We start from the raw sequence: 13,777 nt of genomic DNA on the forward strand, positions 1-13,777 counted from the left end.
GTTAAGAGTAGTCTTGAAACAACTTGTTTGTGTAATTACACAACTAAGTTAATTTTCTAACAAGTCTCAACAATGACTGCATTCTCCTATGGAGGTGTTAAGTTGTTACGGGTTAGAAAGCACTCTTTGATACAATGTTTTCAGCCTGGAAAAAACGGCTTTAATTTCGGAGTCCAGTGAAACAAATGGAGACTTGTTGGAAATTTTAACACTACCTTTTTGCTTGTTTGTCTAGCTTAAAGGAATCAATGTTTATTAGGTGATGTTTGCTAGTGTGTTCTGAAGTGTATACGGTTTCTTTTGACCATGTTGTCAAGTTTAAGACAGTTCAATTGGTATGAATTTTTAAACACTACACCTCAGCCCCTTCAGCATGTAAGTTTGTAATTAAGGAAACACTGTGCTGAAGCTGGTTTGAAGTGTTTTTTTTCAGGTCTGTAGCTCTAAATTACTCTTAAAAGGACTAGGGCTACAATGGTGGCATGGTTACCATATGCCGCACAGATTCATTTTATGACAAGTTAATGTTACATTTTTCTCCTAATCTTGTATATTGTAATTGGAGAAAAGTAGATCCTAATTAAAAGCTGATGATCCAGCAGAGTGATCAATAGCATGATGCCTTGAAAAAAAGCCATTAAGCTTTGCTGCTGCCTAAATATTGTCAAAGCCTTTGTCTATTTCATGGCTTCAAGCTGAGTGTACTTAATCATTTTGAGAGCATGGTCCTGGCTGGGTGTGGTGGCTAACACCTGTAATCCCAGAACTTTGGGAGGCTGAGGTGGGCAGATCACTTGAGGTCAAGAGTTCAGGACCATCCTGGGCAACATGGTGAAACCCCATCTCTCCTAAAACTACACAAATCCTGGACATGGTGGAGGGTGCCTGTAATCCCAGCTACTCGGGAGGCTGAGACAGGATAATCACTTGAACCCAGGAGGCGGAGGTTGCAGTGAGCTGAGATCTTGCCACTGCACTCCAGCCCAGGCGATAGAATGAGACTATCTCAGAAACAAACAAACAAACAAACAAAAAAAAAAACACAAAAAAACATGGTCCTGAGCACTGAGCATGACCCTTCCGGTGAATCACTGAGAACTGTGTTCAGCAGAGAGATCTAAATAGAAATGCTCTGTTGGCTTACTCTCAGTCTTCATTCTCCCAGAAACAAAAACTGAGCAGACCTCCCTTCTTTCAAAAACGTTTTAGCTGTTTGTGTTTGTCATTTTTCAGTATTTAAGAGCTGAGGCTGTTGTCAGCAGGTGTGACTTATTGAGACCTTTGACCAAAGGAAAACATCTTTACAGAGTAATAGGTGTAAGCAGTGTGTATTCTGTAAATTACCTCCTGTCAGAAAAAGAGAAGTGATTAGTGGGAGTTGGAAACATGTCATATGTTGGAGGAAAACTCATTCATGAAACATTTATTGAGCCAGGTGTTAGACTAGGGTTATGAGAAGATGCAGTTGGTACCCTCAAGGAGCTACCAGTCTAGTGGGGAAGAATATATTGTATTTTATCTGAGACACACCAGTGGTTCTCAACCTTGGCTGTTCTTTGGAATAAGTTTAGGAGTTAAAAAATATCAGTGCCTGGAGATTCTGATTTAATTGATCTGTGATATGGATTGGGCGTCAGGATTTTTTTTTTTTTTTTTTGAGACGGAGTCTCGCTCTGCCGCCCAGGCTGGAGTGCAGTGGCCGGATCTCAGCTCACTGCAAGCTCCGCCCCCCGGGTTCCCGCCATTCTCCTGCCTCAGCCTCCCCAGTAGCTGGGACTACAGGCGCCCGCCACCTCGCCCGGCTAGTTTTTTTTTTGTATTTTTTTAGTAGAGACGGGGTTTCACCATGTTAGCCAGGATGGTCTCGATCTCCTGACCTCGTGATCCGCCCGTCTCGGCCTCCCAAAGTGCTGGGATTACAGGCTTGAGCCACCGCGCCCGGCCCGGGCGTCAGGATTTTTAAAAAGCCCCCCAAGTAATTGTAATTGTACCAGAGTTGAATATGGTGAGAGCATGGAGAGTGGGAAGTACAGGGTGCCTTGGGAGCGTAGAGGTGGGGCAGTTAACCCAGTCTAGGCTGTGAGTGTGTGTGTGTGTGTGTGTGTGTGTGTGTGTGTGTGTGTGCATGTGCATGCACATGCTCACGGGTCAAGGGGGAGGTGGGAGGGTTGTTGAACAATTATACTTCCTAGAGAGGAGGTAGTGCCTGAGCTGAGGCTGGATGAATGAGTTTGTCAAGTGAAAAAGGCTGGAAAGACTGTTCTTGGCAAAAGAGCAATTGAATAATGTAGAATAGTAAAGTGGTTATTGTCTTTGGAGTTAGTTCCATGCTGATTCTGCTGCTTGGTCACTTTGGCCAGTTTATCCTCGGTGAGCTTCAATGTCCTCATCCCTAAACTGGGAGTAATATTACCTGTGAGGTTATTGAAGACTAACTGAGGTAATGCATGTGAAGTGCTTAGGATCATGGCTGGCACATAGGAGCAGTAAGTGGTGTTAGGTGTATGGAAATGGTATAATTGTCATAGAATTAGGGCATGCATGCATGGTTTGCTTAGAGAGCTACAAGTAGATCTGTATGGCTGGATTGTAGGGTACAAGACTGAAGAAGATGGGGGGTGGGAGCCAAAAAAAAAATGCTTGGCAGGTGGGCAGGGTTAGGAGTCTACAGGAGAATGAGGCAATTAATAATGGGATATCATGGCAGAACCAGGACATTTCCATGGTAATATCTTAAGATGTATCATGAAATGTTCTGGGAAAACTTGGGTCCATATTGGAAAATTGGCTCTGAATGTGGCATTCTCAGCATCATTACATGCACCAAATTAGTAGTGAGTGTTAATAGGACAGAAATAGGATTTTCAGTTCCTTTAGCCAAGAAGTTAAAAATATTAAATATCCTGAAGAGTAATGGAGGGATGAGCAATCTCAAGGTGGTCCCAGAGAGCCTCTGGAAATTGTTATAGTCTTAATTGTTTACAGGCTTAATGAAAATTCTAAGTAAGGTGGTTGCTTGGCTGTTTGCATTTAGAGGAGGCACTTTTTTTTTTTTTTTTTTTGATTTGGAGAGAAATAGAGAATGCTTCTATCTGCGTTGGCTTCACTGGCCCTTAAAATAACTGATGTATATTTGTTGGTGTGTTACATAACCTGTCACAACATTAGTCACCACTTCTTCCATAAGGCAACATGGAAATGATCATAGATAAGCATGACTATAATTTATAATTATAGACCAATTTGGTCTTAGCATTTTAGCTCTTTTTTTTTTTTTTTTTGAGACTGTCATAATCCTTGACTCCATGTAATATAATAGAACTATGCCAGCTGTTTGAACTAAGTAAGAATCTTAGGCGGCTTTATTATGACTCATTAGAGTGAGGCAGTCACTACGGATAGTGGTAGAAGAAGAGGAATAACCTTCCTTGTTTCCACAAATGCCTTTTTTCTTTGAAATGTATCTTTTATTGCAAAACCACTATTGAAATAATGGATTATTGTGGTATCCCCTATGTTTATGATGTATATTCTAAATTATTTGGAAGAATTCTACTTAACTGGTAGTTCTTAAAGTATGGTCACGGGTCCAGCAGCATCAGGATGACTTGGAGACTTGTTAGAAATACTAATTCTTGGGTCCTACCTGAGATACTCTGGGGATGGGAACAGAAATCTTTTAGTTAAGCCCTCCAGGTGATTATAGTACATGCTAAAGTTTGAGAATCGTGGAACCGGATGATCACACCCATCATTTATTGAAATCTTTTAGACCTCAGGAAGGCAACTGTATTCTTTTTGCCTTCTACCCAGTATTTAGGTGGCACTGGCTATGTGCCAGTCACTGCCCAGGCACCAGGGAAACACTCCTTGACATGATAGACAAGATCCCTGCTCTCCAGCAGCTTACATTTAGAGAAAGGATACCGACTGTAAACCAAGATTGTGACAGGTATAATGCAGAGAATTAAACTTAGGTGATAGAGTGTGTGTTGGGAAAGGCCTTTCTGAGGAGGTGAAGTATAAGCTGAGTTTTCAGTGCTAACAAGGGCCACCTGTGTGAAGATCACTATAAAGTACTGTAAGATGGGACTTCTCTTTGGTGTGTTTGAGGAGCATAAAGAAGGTCATTGTGGCTGGAGTTGAGTGGGCAAGGGGAGAGAGGTATAAAATGAAGTTGGACAGGTAGGCAGAGGCCAGATCATGTAGGACCTTGTAGGTGTTGCTAAGCACTGCCACCCTCTTTTTTGTTGTTTGTTTGTTTAAATTGTGGTAAATTTCACATAAGACTTCCCATTTTAACCATGTTCAAGTGTACAGTTCAATGGTATTATGTATATTCATATTGTGGGACAATCATTATCAATGTCCAGCTTCAGGACTACAACTTTGACTTGACTTTGTGCGGTGTGGGGAGCTTTTAGGAGATTTGGGCAAAGAAGTGACATAACCTGAACCTCAGAATAAAAGAATTACTGTCTGTTAATGTTGAGATCTGACTCTAGAGGGGCGAGGAAGAAAGCAGGGAGACCCGTCAGGAGGGTGCTGCAGTAATCGAGGTGATATGATGGTGATCTCTCAAGGATGGTTGTATTTGGGGGTGCTAAGAAACTTTGAGATTCAGTATATTTTGATGGTAGAATCAGTAGACTTTTCTGATTGGTTGACTGTGGCATATGAAACAGGGGAGTCAAGGATGACATTAAGTTTTGTTAGTCTCAGCAACTAGTAGAGTTCAGGAGATGCAGGTTTGAGGGAGAAAAATATGATAAGTTAAATTAGAAATGCTTCTTAGATGCCCAGTTGGGATTTTTTTTTTTTTTGGATACAAGGTCTCTCTATGTTGCTTAGGCTGGCCTCAAACTCCTGGCCTCAAACAATCCTCCTGCCTTGGCCTCTCCAGTAACTGGGCATCACCCACCTATGCCTGGCCCAGTGGGGATGTTGAGCAGGTAGCTGGATGAGGGAGTCTGGAGTCAGGGAAGAAGTAGTCAGGTTGGAGATGTGACTGAGGCTTGTATGCTTGGTAATGAAAGCCCAGAGACTGAATGAGATCATCTAAGCAATGAGTCTGGACAGGGACAGTAGGAGAGCTAACCTGAGAAGGGATTAGAAAGGAGTAGCCAGTGAGGTAGGAAGACGACCAATAGAGAGCAACATCCTGAAAGGCAAGGGAAGAAAGACATTCGAGGAGGAGGGCAAATGGATCAACTATCAAAAGCTATTGACAGGCCGAGTAAGATGAGCACTGAGAATTGAGCATTTAAATACATTTTAGCAATGCAGAGGTCTGTGGTTACCTTGACCAAGTTGTTTCAGTGGTGTGGTGGGTTCAGAAGCCTGGTTGGGGTGTGTTAGAGAAAGGAAGAAGCAGCAGAAACAATGAGTATATACATTAGGCCATTTTTCACTTAGATAGCAGGGCTGTACAAAACACCCTGTGGTACAGGATAATGTGTTGGTGTCCCTGTGTTTTAAAGTTTGGATACAACACCTTTGCATGCTCATTTTATTTCAATTTTTAAAATGCATAAAAATAAACTTGAGTAAAAATGTGGGAAGCTCTTTTTTTTTTTTTTTTTTTTTTTTTTTTGAGACGGAGTCTCGCTGTGTCTCCCAGGCTGGAGTGCAGTGGCGTGATCTCGGCTCACTGCAAGCTCCGCCTCCCGGGTTCACGCCATTCTCCCGCCTCAGCCTCCCAAGTAGCTGGGACTACAGGCGCCCACCACCGTGCCCGGCTAATTTTTTGTATTTTTAGTAGAGACGGGGTTTCACCATATTAGCCAGGATAGTCTCGATCTTCTCACCTCGTGATCCACCCGCCTCGGCCTCCCAAAGTGCTGGGATTACAGGCTTGAGCCACCGCGCCCGGCCAAATGTGGGAAGCTCTAAAGAACCTCCATGAAGTCCTAGGATCCTGAAGAACACACTTTGAAGGCTGTTATATTAATAAAGAAGGAATGAAATTCTGAGATGAAATTCAGCCAGTTGCAATCTAGGCTTAAGAAAGACATTTTGAGGTTTCAGAGAGAATCTTCCTGATGCTCTTCAGATTATACTACCTATTACTCATGAAAGATGACCTTAGAACTTCCCTTTCTTTCATCAAATGTTCTACCTTAAGATCTTTTGAATGAAAGGGGTGTTTGCATATGGTATCTTCCACAAATATTGGGTCCCATATGCCAAAGATGCCAAGATCATTTTGTACCCTCTTGCAGGGAAAAAAGAGCACAACAGATTTTTAAGGTCCTCTTGAAACTTCAGTTTACTTAATTTTTTATAAGTAAGATACGGTGACTTAATGTCTGATTTAAAAAATAAGTCTGTTTGACAAGGTATATTTAAATACCTTGAATTTTAGAGCAGCCAACTCTTTGCTACAGACACTTGAAAGCAAAAGCCCATGTTTCTCTTTGGGGAAGAAATGACGATTTTACACCCCTGAAGTAAGTAGATTCCTGATTCACAAAACACACATTTTTCTTTTCCCTCCTAAGGACGTAGAGGGAGTATTACCATTTTTTACTGAGTGTAAAATGTCATTATTTATAACATGAGCCATAATTTAAGGTATTACTAAGAAAGAAAAAAATGCTGGCTCTTAGAATTGTAAAATGCTATCGGTTGTAAGAGATGTGAAAATGTGGGGGAAACAGTTCATGCTAGAATCAAGTGAAATAGGATTTGAGGACCAGGAGGCGTGAGTTCTGGTCCTGGCCATGTTTCTAGACAAGTCACTTTAGACTCCCTTTGCCTGAGGTTGCTCATTTGTACGACTGGAGTAATGCCTGACACACCTATCTCGCAGGATTATGACAATGACGAAATGAGATAACTGAGATTGCTATTTTGAAAAGTTGATACCACTGGGCATATTAAAAGTATTTATTTGATGTAAATAAATCCTTAGACATGATTAGGCAACTCAGAAAGTTTCTTACCTCATCTTTGTTGTCAGATTTAAAATAGAATTAAGTTACAGATATTTGAAAGTACATTTTCTTCTGCTAAATGGTTTTTATTTCATCTGGAAACATCTTTTTATGGTAGTTTTGAAATTAAAGAGAAAATGTTAAAATGGTATAACCACAATGCTCTTATTATCTGCAATTAACCGTTAACATTCTGTTCTGTGATCTTTTAAAAATTTATGAACTATTGGCCGGGTGCAGTGGCTCCCAGCAATTTGGGAGGCCAAGGTGGGCGAATTACTTAAGGTCAGGAGTTTGAGTCCAGCTTGGCCAACATGGTGAAACCACATCTCTACTAAAATACAAAGGATTAGCCAGGTGTGGTGGTGTGTGCCTGTAATCCAAGCTACTTGGGAGGCTGAGGCAGGAGAATCACTTGAACCCGAGAGGCAGAGGTTGCAGTGAGCTGAGATTGTGCCACTGAACTTCAGCCTGGGCAACAGAGTGAGACTCTGTCTCAAAATAAATAAAGAAATTTATGAACTATTATGAAATAAAAAAGTAAAAGAGTATAATAATGAAAATTCATATACTTACCATTGCCAATACAGGTGAAGGCCCATTAGAATCCTGAAGATCATGAACTATCATGAACTACATGGGAACAGTGTCTTACATTTAGATTGGCATCTTGTCTTCACAGTAATCTAGTGAGATACACTGTTCCTCTTGTTTAAGTCTTGAAAACCTGTAAATAAACAAGTTAATCTTGTCATATTTGTGCTTTATCCTGGAATATACTGAGGAGAGGGCTACTTTGTGCTGGTGTTGCCTTGGTCTGAGTTTCCTCATATTTCTACCTCTGGGTTTGGTGATCTAGCTGTGGAAACTGGAAATATGACATCTGTAAAACCATAGTAATAGCTAGCCTATTATGTGCCAGACATCATGCCTAGACAATTTGTGTGTGTGTATGTGTATATATGTGTATATAATTTTATACATATATATGTATATAATTTAATATGTATATAATGTATATGTATATAATTTTATTATTCATTTTTGAGACAGTGTCTCACTCTGTTACCCAAGCTGGAGTGCAGTGGCATGATCTTAACTCACTGCAACCTCCACCTCCTGGGCTCAAGTGATCCTCCTACCTTAGCCTCCCAAGTAGCTTGCATTATAGGTGTGAACTACCATGCCTGGCTGATTTTTGCATTTTTTTTGTAGAGACAGGGTTTTGCTATGTTGCCCAGGCTGGTCTTGAACTCCTGGCCTCAAGTGATCCTCCCACCTTGGCCTCCCAAAGTGCTGGGATTATAGGCATGAGCCACCACACCTGACCTGTATGTGTGTGTATATATATATATATATATATATATATATATATATATATTTAATTTTACAATAATTCTTCTGGCTAGGTGTTTTCATTTTGTAGTTTAGGAAGGCATGGGCTCAGAAAAATAGAGTAGCTGGTCCGAAGTTCCATGGTCATTAAGTTGTGAGCTGATGATTTCCATGAAGGTCTGTTTAATACCACAGCCTACATGTTCTATACCAAGCTGCCTCAATCCTCATCAGTAATCATGATCTGTTTCTTTTGTAGGCAGAATCCAGAGACCACATTTGAAGTATATGTTGAAGTTGCCTATCCCAGGACAGGTGGCACTCTTTCAGGTACTTTGCATGTTTGATTATGATTTGGTATGTTACTTATTGTTTGAGATAGCCATGCACACGAGATAATATTTTAATATGAGTAAATGGTTATTTGTCTCTAAGTATGTTTAAGTGCCTTTTTCCTTTTATTCATGCCCACATTATCCTAGGAAGAATGGAGAACGAACACATAGTGAATAGTCTGAATTAAGAGTTCAAGCATAATAGGCTTGAAGTATGGCTTTATTCATTGTAATCATTGGGTCTTGGTTTGCATCTTTCACAGATGCCTGGAAGTCAACTATTTAGTGTGAAATATTGTCACCTTGCTAATGAGCAGGGCTTCACCTCTAGTCTAGCTTTCTAATGGTATAATTAGATTATAGGATACAAAATAATATAAAGGGAATTCTCTGCCACTAATCTAGAAGGAGATGCTTGGACTTAATTTAGTAAATTTTATGTCTGCTGGCAAAAGAAGGTTGAAAATTAGTTGAAGGAAACACCTCCTCTGGCTTTAGCTTTTGGGCTAATTTGGATATGTGTTCCTGGACAAGAGGGTCCTAGGAAAGACCAGGGTACCTTGTGCAGGCAGCGTGTATCACTTCTTGACCTAAAATCTTTCTTGGTTAATGAGAAAAATAACCATATGATCTAGTATTCTTTTTCTTGGTGCCTAAGAGAGTGATACATTTTGCCAAAGGTATGCTTAGGACTCTTGGTCCACCCACAAAAACACCTGCATATATTAATATTATTATTATTTTTTTGAGACGGAGTTTTGCTCTTGTTGCCCAGTCTGGAGTGCAACGGCGTGATCTCGGCTCACTGCAACCTCTGCCTCCTGGGTTCAAGCGATTCTCCTGCCTCAGCCTCTCAAGTAGCTGGGATTACAGGCATGTGCCACTACGCCCAGCTAATTTTGTATTTTTAATAGAGACAGGATTTCTCCATGTTGGCCAGGCTGATCTCGAACTCCTGACCTCAGGTGATCCCCCCGCCTCGGCCTCCCAAACTGCTGGGATTACAGGCATAAGCAACCGCACCCGGCCTATATTAATATTATTTGAGGTATAGAGATAGTGAATCTACTTGGATTAGAAACTTGGAGTAATCAGGATTCTAATGGTAGTTAGGCTCTTAATTGGCTTTACAGCCTTGGGGATATGTTCTGTTATTTTAATTAGATTGTAATAATTGTAAACATTATTTGCTACCTTTCACTGAGTACCTGTTGTTATTCTATATGCTGGACATATATAGTGTCATTTGTTACAATGCATTTTTAAAGGTAGTTGGGCGGCATCCTCATTATACCTATGAGAAAATAGAATCCCAAGGAGGTGAAGTAACTTACGAAAATCATATAGCTACAGTGTGATAGCCAGGATTTTTGTCTAAGTCCTCTTTGCTCTGCTAAGTTGCCTTCTTGAGGGTAGTGACCATGCTGTACACATCTCTACATGTCACCTGCAGGGCTTTGCACCATGTCACCAATAGTTGTTGATGAAAATGAATGAGTTTTCCTTTATAGCAAATGTGTGAATAACTGTGCTGTACTTTTTGGATTATCTAATGAAGGCCATGAAACACATTACAAATTTATGCTTGTCCTGGAAGTAGAACGTGTGCATCTGTGTTAAGTTATGCCTCTTATTGTACATGGAAACCATTGGGTTTCAAAGGGAATTCTCTGTTCCCAGGTGTGTATATGCAGGAGCACTTCATAGGCTGACTTTACAGAGTTACCATTTGACAGTGGCTGTGATTTAACGATAAACTTAAGGACAAAACATTTTCTTATTTCTATAGTTGCTAATGTTTTTCCCTTTCAGTGCTCTAGGATTTTTTCCCCAAAGTTAAAATTAATTTTTTAATATGAACAAAATCTGAAAGGTACAGATGAAATGGAAGAATGAACAAAGTGAATAGCATTTATACTACTTCCTATTTCAGCCATCTCATTCCTCTCCCTATAGACAACACCTTTGTTTAACTCTACAGTTTAATTTTTAAACTCTTATTTTATGTATTTATTTTCATGAGATGGAGTTGCTCTCTTGTCACCCATGCTGGAGTGCAATGGCGTGATCTCAGTTCACTGCAGCTTCCGCCTCCTGGGTCAAGTAATTCTCTTGCTTCAGCCTTCCAAGTAGCTGGGATTATAGGCATCCGCCACCACTCCCAGCTAATATTTATATTTTTTAGTAGAGATGGGGTTTCACCATGTTGGCCAGGCTGGTCTTGAGCTCCTGACCTCAGGTGATCTACCCACCTTGGCCTCCCGAAGTGCTGGGATTACAGGTATGAGCAACCGTGCCTGGCCTATTTTTTTTAACTTTTTGTTTTGCAAGTATCTTATTTTATTATTACTTTTGAGACGGAGTCTCGCAGTGTCGCCCAGGCTGGAGTACAATGGCGTGATCTCGGCTCACTGCAGCCTCCACCTCCCGGGTGCTAGCGATTCTCCTGCCTCAGCCTCCCAAGTAGCTGGGATTACAGGCGCCCACCACCATGCCCGGCTAATTTTTTGTATTTTTAGTAGAGACAGGGTTTCACTATGTTGGCTAGGCTGGTCTCGAACTCTTGACCTCTTGATCCACCCACCTTGGCCTCCCAAAGTGTTGGGATTACAGACGTGAGCCACTGCACCTGGCTCTTATTTTTTAATTAGTATAAATTTAGGGGGTACAAGAGCAGTTTTGTTACGTGCACATATTGCATAGTGGTGAAGTCTGGGCTTTCAGTGTACCTGTCACCTGAATAGTGTACATTGTACCCATTAAGTAATTTCTCATCCCTCAGTCCCTCCCACTCTTTTGAGTCTCCAGTGTCTATTATTCCACACTCTATGACCATGTGTACACATCATTTAGTTCCCACTTACAGGTGAGAACATGCTGTATTTGACTTTCTATTTCACTTAAAAGAATGGCCTCCAGTTCCATCCATGTTGCTGCAAAAGACATTTTTTCAAATTTCTTTCTTTTTTTTTTTTTTTTTTGAGACGGAGTTTCGCTCTGTCGCCCAGGCTGGAATGCAGTGGCCAGACCTCGGCTCACTGCAAGCTCCGCCTCCCGGGTTCACGCCATTCTCCTGCCTCAGCCTCCCGAGTAGCTGGGACTACAGGCGCCTGCCACCATGCCTGGCTAATTTTTTTGTATTTTTAGTAGAGACGGGGTTTCATCGTGTTAGCCAGGATGGTCTTGATCTCCTGACCTCATGATCCGCCTGCCTCGGCCTCCCAAAGTGCTGGGATTACAGGTGTGAGCCACCACGCCCGGCCCAAAAGACATTTTCTCATTCTTTTTTATGGCTGAGTAGTATTCCACATTTTCTTTATCCAATCACCCATTGCTGGACACTTATATTGATTCTATATCTTTGCTATTGTAAATAGTGCTTCTCTAAACATATGAGTGCAGTTATCTTTTTAATGTGATTTATTTTCCTTTGGGTATATACTTGGTAATGGGATTGCTGGATCAAATGAATTGTTTTGAGACTATTTTAAGAGTTACAAGAACAGTCCAGTGCATATGCTCTTTCCTTAGATTTGCCAGTTGTTATTATTTTGCTGCATTTGCTTTATCACCCCCCCAACGCATACACAGCACATACGTGTGCATGTGCATATACGCACACAGAATTTTTGCTGAATCATTTAAGAGTGAGTTGCAGACATTATGACCCTTCACCCCTGCATATCCAGGAGATATTCTGGATGTATCTCCTAAGAATAAAGACATATTCTTATATACCCCTAGTATAATGATTGAAATCAGAAAATTTAATGTTGATATAATGTCGGTTGCCCATATTTAAATTTAATCAATTGTTATATCATGTCCTTTATAGCATTTTCCCTATGATCCAGAATCCAATCCAGAATCATGCAGTCTATTTAGTTTTCATGTCAGTTTACTTCCTTTCAGCTCAGAATGATTTTTACAGCCTTTCTTTGTCTTTTTTGAGACGTTTTTGAAGAATTTGGGTCTGTTGTTTTGTAGAAAGTTCCTGGATTTGTATCTGTGTGATTGGATCTTCATGGTTAGATGAAGGTTATGGGTTTTTGGTAGAAGTATCTCAAAAGTGATATGTGTCCTTCAGTGCATCCAGTAAGCAGGCACATGATGTCTGTCCTGTTATTTGTGAAAAAGTACATAAAACATATGTATAGTTTAACAAATAAGTATAAAGTGAGTAACCATGTTATTACGATCCAGGTTAAGAAATATAATGTTACCCAGTTCTTCAGAAATACTGGTCCTGGCAAGAGGGACCCCTGACTTGGCCTGCTGCTTTAGAGGGATCTGCTTTGTCCCTCCTCTACCAATGCCCTTTCCACAGGGCAAGGAGTCTCTGGAGCCTACAGAATATGCTCACTTGGAGCCTAGACCCTTCCATCCTAGACCATGCTTTGAGCACCCAGCATCTCAGACCTTCTTGCCCAAATGGCCCTGAGCTTTTTTTCTGGAGCCTGTGTGAGTCTTTCCCCTGGGGTCTGTCCTCCTGGGAGTGGACTATGCTGCTGGTGTATACATCCCTAGGTATAAGGGGCGGTCTAAGGATAGCTGTCAGTGGGGAGTAGAGTATGGGATAGAGCTTGTAGTGCAGGATGGAGAGGGGGCAGTGGGTAGTGAGCCAGTGGCCAATTTGCCCTGCACCACTGCTTTTCTCCATGGAATGCAAATACAAAACTCAATATGAACCTGGTCTTCTTGTTAGTTGTAAAGGTATATTTATTATGGCAGGAGGATAGAAAATATTTAATAGTTTGTATGCTTGTTTTATAACTTTTAAATATGTAAATATTCAGATGTATGGTCTGTAGGTCTCTATTTGAACCCTCGCCTAAGCCCTGTAAATGTTACAGGTGGGTTTGCCCAGCACCCCAGAGGCCCCTCCTCGCTCCCTCCCTCCCTCCCTTTAGAGGTAACTACTAGCCTGACTTTTATGATAATCATCTGTTTGTTTTTCTTCATAGTTTTGCTACATAAGTATACCTTCTTGAAAAATATAATTTAATTGTGCCGCCTTCTGAATTTTATAGAAATGGAATTATTCTGTATGTAGCTTTGCTGCTTTTTTGCTTAATTATGTTTGAAAGGATCTTCCATGTTGTGTGTAACTGCAGTCATTGACTTTCATTGCTGTGTAGTGTACTATAGAATTATTTCAGAATTTAGTTATCC

At 40.9% G+C, this 13,777-nt stretch overlaps 2 protein-coding genes across 9 annotated transcripts in view; one reads left to right on the forward strand and one right to left on the reverse strand.

The window, feature by feature from the left end:
- The window catches only part of NEK6 (NIMA related kinase 6), a 984,684-nt gene that overhangs the window by 473,684 nt on the left and 497,223 nt on the right, over window positions 1–13,777 (reverse strand). The window lies entirely within an intron of this gene.
- Window positions 1–13,777, forward strand: part of DENND1A (DENN domain containing 1A) — a 547,088-nt gene that overhangs the window by 40,419 nt on the left and 492,892 nt on the right. For all 8 annotated transcript variants that reach the window (XM_050760580.1, XM_050760581.1, XM_050760572.1 and 5 more), the window contains exon 2: window positions 8,530–8,600. In XM_050760580.1, coding sequence (XP_050616537.1) covers window positions 8,559–8,600 — 42 coding nt within the window. In that variant the 5' untranslated portion in view covers window positions 8,530–8,558. The remainder of the gene's footprint in view (window positions 1–8,529; window positions 8,601–13,777) is intronic.

This window comes from Macaca thibetana, chromosome 15, assembly GCF_024542745.1.
Source record: "Macaca thibetana thibetana isolate TM-01 chromosome 15, ASM2454274v1, whole genome shotgun sequence".
NCBI lineage: Eukaryota > Metazoa > Chordata > Mammalia > Primates > Cercopithecidae > Macaca > Macaca thibetana.